Source organism: Larimichthys crocea, chromosome XX, assembly GCF_000972845.2.
Source record: "Larimichthys crocea isolate SSNF chromosome XX, L_crocea_2.0, whole genome shotgun sequence".
NCBI lineage: Eukaryota > Metazoa > Chordata > Actinopteri > Sciaenidae > Larimichthys > Larimichthys crocea.
Window position 1 is genome coordinate 2,283,322 of NC_040030.1, and position 6,000 is coordinate 2,289,321.

The 6,000-nt window shown below is 46.3% G+C and overlaps 1 protein-coding gene across 2 annotated transcripts in view; it reads right to left on the minus strand.

The window, feature by feature from the left end:
- Positions 1 to 6,000, minus strand: part of LOC113748379 (uncharacterized) — a 69,784-nt gene that overhangs the window by 41,452 nt on the left and 22,332 nt on the right. For both annotated transcript variants that reach the window (XM_027291933.1, XM_027291932.1), the window contains 3 exons: positions 3,194 to 3,377; positions 720 to 1,169; positions 95 to 547 (listed from right to left, as the gene is read on the minus strand). In XM_027291933.1, the coding sequence (XP_027147734.1) occupies positions 95 to 547; positions 720 to 1,169; positions 3,194 to 3,323 (1,033 nt within the window). In that variant the 5' untranslated portion in view covers positions 3,324 to 3,377. The remainder of the gene's footprint in view (positions 1 to 94; positions 548 to 719; positions 1,170 to 3,193; positions 3,378 to 6,000) is intronic.

Genomic DNA, 6,000 nt, shown 5'->3' on the forward strand with positions numbered 1-6,000 from the left:
TTGGATGTCCAGCCATGTTCAGGACAATCAGGCTGCTAAAGAACGTGGGCAGGGAGGAGGCTGTGAACGCTCCATATGTGAGCTCATTTCTCACCTCTGACAGGGGAGATAGGAGGCAGGACAGGCCAGTGATGAGACTCCAGCCGAGTTAGAGATGCAGAAGGGGTCAGCTTTAGTCCTGACCCCGAGCGAGGAGTGGTCTCCTCTGGACTCGGGCAGGAAGACCATGTCGCGGAGGGGAAAGCCACGGTAAGGAGGTCCAAGGATGGGTTGAGAGCTGGATCTAAAGATGCGTCTGTGCTTTCACGCCCAATGCTCAGAGGTTTGTCTGACTGAGGAAGGACACCTGACATTGGGCGAGGTGAGAGCGGTTTGGTTGGGCCAAATACTGGTTCATAGAATGGTCTAGAATTGGTCGTAGAACTTGTGGCTGATCGGCCAGGGATGGATCCTTCTGGAGGAGAAGCCAAAGGTGACTGCATCACTGGACGAGGCTGGAGCGGCGAGGAACAAGCCCCGCCTTCTGGGTCCTCTGAGTTCATGATATCTAGAAGAATACATTAAATATAATAATCAACAACAATTTTGATAATTTAGTCAGAGTTTAGTTATTATTTTCATTTGTTAATCATGAAAAAATGCCAAATATTCTGTGGATCTGTGCAACCTTTGCTCCTTCTCTCTATTTTATAATCATAATGAGCTCCGGGATGTTTTACCGGACAGGATACTGCTCCTGCCGCTGGCCAGGTCGGTGCTCCGGCTGAACAAACTGGACGGTGGACGACTTAAATCTGAGAGAGACCCGTGTGAGACCGAGGAGGCCGGCAACGGAGAGAGCTCCGGTCCAGCCTGCTCGAGATGCAGCTTCCAGTCGGACTCTGACTCTGTGATGGACGCCGCAGCAGGTTGCGGCTCCTTCTCTTGAACTTCATCTTTTTCCTCTGGAGCAGGACGAGGGTCAGGAGGAGATGCTGGCACAGTGTTCAGCTTGCTTTGTTGACCTCCGCAGTCGGGATGGCGGGTGTTTTGGCGGGGAGGTGTTGGATTAATGGTGGACGTTGGTAACGGAAGACAGGGAACAACAACAGCAGCAGAGCGCCTTCCTGCGATCGAGCTCTCATTGTGCACAACGTTTCTTCTTCTGTCTGGAATGAAATGGTAGAAACCTTCAAGAAAGACAAAAACAAAAACATCTCGACATTCAAAGAGCTTCAAAGAGTCACTGTTCTTTCAACGGTCAACATGTCAGAGGTCATTTTTTAAAGTCTGCTCGTGACACTCTCGTTCCCACTTTGCTCAGTCCTGAAGCAAACATTTGATTCCCTGCTGGGTGGGTCGGCCTGCTAACAAAGGCAGCGAGAAATCGCCCCGCTGGAGCAGCTGCCTGTTTCCAAACTCAATATTCACAATAGTAATCAGACCTGAGGGCAGCCGAGCGTGTGTGGCTGCATACAGTCTTTATTTTAAGATGGAGATGGCGGACACAAGTGTCCTGAAAACACAAGACCAAAGTTAGACGGACAGAGCGTTTAGTTATGAAGTGAATGATATGAGCAACAAAACCAAATGACATTTAATTATGACTTGGGCTACTTTTATGGCAGTTGGGCAAGTTGGACGACTAATAATCCCTCAGAGAGAACTGCAGAGAATTATTATTTTAATCAATGATGAAACTTTTGAAAGGAGTTCAAATATCCTGAGAGATGGAGCGTGAGATGGACCGGCAGGTTGGTGCAGTACTGCAGACGTTGTACCGGACCATTGTGGGGTTCCAACGTTCACCTATGATCATGAGCTTTCGGTAGTGATGGAAACAATGAGATTGCCACAAGACAAGCGGCCGAAATGAGCTTCCTCCTCCGGGTAAAGAGCTCGGACATCCGGAGGATGAAGGAGCCAGCTGAGGTGGTTATGATTAAGATGTGCCTCCCTTTGGAGGTGAGAAGAGACCCTGGGGAAGACCCAGAACCCGCTGGAGGGACTACACAGCCCATCTAGCCTGGGAACGCCTCGGGATCCTCCAGGAGGATGGATGACTGGTCTATAAAATGTATGAAAATAGCCTAAAGAGACAGATTTGAATGAAGTATCCAGAGGGAACTTTGGTGAATAAATGACTCGATCAATTATTTCGGCCTTTCAGAGAAAACCCATTTCTAAAGTGCTTGGTTTATACATCCTTCTCTCTTCCTAACACACTCATTATCTCAGCTCCTCTTTCTTCTGAACATTTCCTTTCATCCCTCCGAGATTCTCCTCCACAAACATCAACTCCATCCAGCGCCGCCCATTTCCCTGTCGCCTCCTCCATTCTCGCCCCCCCTTCCTTTCTCTCTCCTCCTATTTTTTTGTTGACCACTGAGTGTGTGTTGTGTGTGTTGTGTGTGTGTGATGTCGGGGAGGCGGGTGTAGGGTGTTAGACAATCTGCTCTTGTTTCCTCGGGGTCTGCCGCCGAGAGGAGTCAGCACGGGAGGATAAAGAGAACGCACTGGAGAGCACATTTCTGCACTGCCTCCTCTTACAATGCCCTGCCATTCCCATCTGTTACACACACACACACACACACACACAGAGTGTGCGTGAACTCGTGCATGTGTGTGCTGATGTGCATATGAATGACATGTGTCAGAGCGCAAAGCCACGGCGTCAGGGCCAGCACGTTTCTTCATGGAGCAGGGTTAAGGGCAATTGTGATGGAGCTGACCACCATATGGTAGAATAATTAGTATTAGCTGAGAAATGCCCCCCTCCTCTACCACACACACACACACACACACACACACACACACACCAGCATGGTGAAAGCAATGCCCTGCTGTGGAGCCGAGGTGTGTGCTGGGAAAGATGCCTTCACATCAGAGGCCCGGGCTCTGAAAGGAGCGGCAGGTCTCCCTGGACCGCGGGGGCCTTTTCACTCCAACCACAAGGACCACCAGGAGGGCGGCGCTGTGGGCACTTCCTCGCCAAAGAAGGAGATTTGCACTTAACCAAACACAACCGCAGAGAGAGATTAAGAACTAACGACGAGCCCGGTGGCCTCTACCTCCACTGCTTCCAGGAGAGGAAGAAAAGGCGAGAAAACTTGTTAATGAGCAGAGCTGAGGAGTCAAAAGGAGCCCGCTGACCTCCTCCTGTTGTGGCTGTGGACGGTGTGAAAGCACCAGGTGTTTTGTTGATAAGCCTCACCCTCCAGCGTTTGTGTCTCCGGGGCAGCGAGAGTGTGCATGCTGGTCGTCTTCCCCTGAGACGGAGGCTGAGGTCTGGACCCGGAGCTCAGGAAACAAGGAGGTCTGAGGTCCTCGGGACGAGCCTTCATGTGAGACAAGAAGCGAGGACACAAGCAGGGACGAGGAGCCCGACGGTCACGGGCCTGAAAAGATGAGAAAAACTTTCAGTGTGTTTTATACAAACTAACACATAAAAAATATGAAATAAAAGAAAAATTCAGATTAAAAAAAAGAATATACAGTCAATAAACTTAAATAAATAAAAACTTAACAAACTAAAATACAATGAATACATAAGTCAGAAAATGAAAAAATAAAAACAAATATAATTAGATAATTTTAATGTATTACATAAATAATAATACATTTGAAAAAATACTTGTTTTCACAATACACACCCAAGAAAACATTTCCTGTATATCAATCAATATACAAAATAAAAGACGTCTGTGTCCCATGGCACTACAAAATAAAAGCCTTAATGAGACACCATGGCGCTACAAAATAAAAGACGTCTATGTCCCATGGCACTACAAAATAAAAGCCTTAATGAGACACCATGGCGCTACAAAATAAAAGCCTTAATGAGACACCGTGGCACTACAAAATAAAAGCCTGAATGAGACACCATGACACTACAAAATAAAAGCCTGAATGAGACACCATGGCACTACAAAATAAAAGCCTCCCTGTTTGTGGAAGAGAATTCAAATGATGCACGGTGCCTCTACTGCCACCTTGTGTCGACCGGACAGACTGCACCTCTCTTCCTCTGAGCACAACTCCAGCTTCTTACATCCAACAACAACCTCCCTCCACTGTCCTCCGCCTTTAAAAGAAAGGAGGCAGAAAATTATCTCGAGGGTGATAAACCTCCTTAGAGTACACTGACGGGACACGGCAGATAAAGCCAGGCGGGGACGGTCAATATTGGAGATGTGGATGGACGGACGGACGCCGGCCTGCCATTGGAAACCAGCCCGATGTAGAGCGTTGGTGCCAGTGACTCATTCAGTGGCCTTTAGAGAGCAAACAATTGTAATAAATGTCCCGCAGACGCAGGGCTTTATTTGACTTGGATTAGAGCTTCATGTAAAACAAAGTTCAGCTCTTCAGCCCTTTTTAACGCACAATAAAAAAAAAAAACATGCAGAGATCTGTCAGGATACAACGATGAACCAGGAGACCTTCAGACAGACAGAAAGACAGAGAGGAAAGGGGGGAGAAAGTCGTGGAGGGAGGTGGAGGTTCACTGTCTGTGACTCACACAGGGAGGATCAGCTTTTAAATCCCTGCACCATCGCCGCTGATTCCCTTTTCTCAGATCTGGAGGCTTTAAAGATTTGCATTCTTGTGATGTAAAGAGGTAGAAAAGGCAGAACAAGAGCCCGGCGATGCTCGCTCCTCTTCCATCCCCTACGGCCTCCTCATAACCTGTCACTCAGGGCCCATCAAGAGGCTGAGGAGGGCTTTGTGAGGGCTAGACAGGTGTCATCAAGCCAGCGACCTCTTGCCGAACAGGTCCGGGCATGACGAAGTGCTTTAGCCCACGCGAAAGCTCTTTTAATGCAGCTCGACACGCAATCATACAGTACATACAGTGCAAAGCTGCGTGTCCTTTAAACACGCTGATGTTATCGCACGTGGTCACACTGATGAACGCCGAGATCCAACCATGAAGAGCCGGTTACACCTGCAGCTGGTGGAAACTTAACCCATCTTTTAGTCTTTATTTAATATTTGCTTTTTCTTTAACAACTCAATCACGTCTGTTTGTCTTTAAACAGTCTTTATCTTCAATGTGGAACAATATTGTGATGATATCCATCTATAAAATCGCAAACACCATTCGCCGATTGATCGATTTCTTTGGATCTGTTTTAGCTGCCAAAGAATCCCAAGTGAAATTTCTAACCCACCTTTTTACGGGTGCTGTTATAGGACGTTTGTTTGAGTATCCACCACAATTTGAGCTTCAAAACTTCTTCTTCAGAAACCTGTGGGTGACGCTGATTGTACAAATCCTTCAAAGTTTAAAGACAAAACTTCTCGATTGAAGTTTTCGTACTTGCTTTTCTCTGGAATCAGAGATAAATAATGACATTTGGGGTATTCTTCATCACACGCCACCAAGTATTTCACTGATTTTGGTAAAACTGGATCATCTTTTATGGAGAAAATGTTTTCCGGAGTTTCCTGATGGACAGTGAAGTAAACTGCTGCCAACTGTAGCTGCTGTTAGTTCATGTTAGCTCAGTCTGTGACTCGGACTGTGAGCTCAGAGCATTGGGGAAGTGTTAGTGTTTGTATCACAGGCGTTTTGGACCACTACAAAATAAAAGCCTTAATGAGACACCATGGCACTACAAAATAATATTTGATATTTGCTTTTTCTTTAACAACTCAATCACGTCTGTTTGTCTTACTTGCTTTATCTTCAATGTGGAACAATATTGTGATGATATATCCATCTATGAATCGAAACACCATTCGACGATTGAGCGATTTTTTTGGATCTGTTTTAGCTTCCAAAGAATCCAAAGTGAAATTTCTAACCACCTTTTTACGGGTGCTGTTATAGGTACGTTTTTTTGAGTATCCACCACAATTTGAGCTTCAAAACTTCTTCCAGAAACCTGTGGGTGACGCTGATGGTACAAATCCTTCAAAGTTTAAAGACAAAACTTCCCGATTCAAGTTTTTGTACTTGCTTTCTCTGGAAACAGAGATAATAAATGACATTTTGGGGTATTCTTCATCACACAA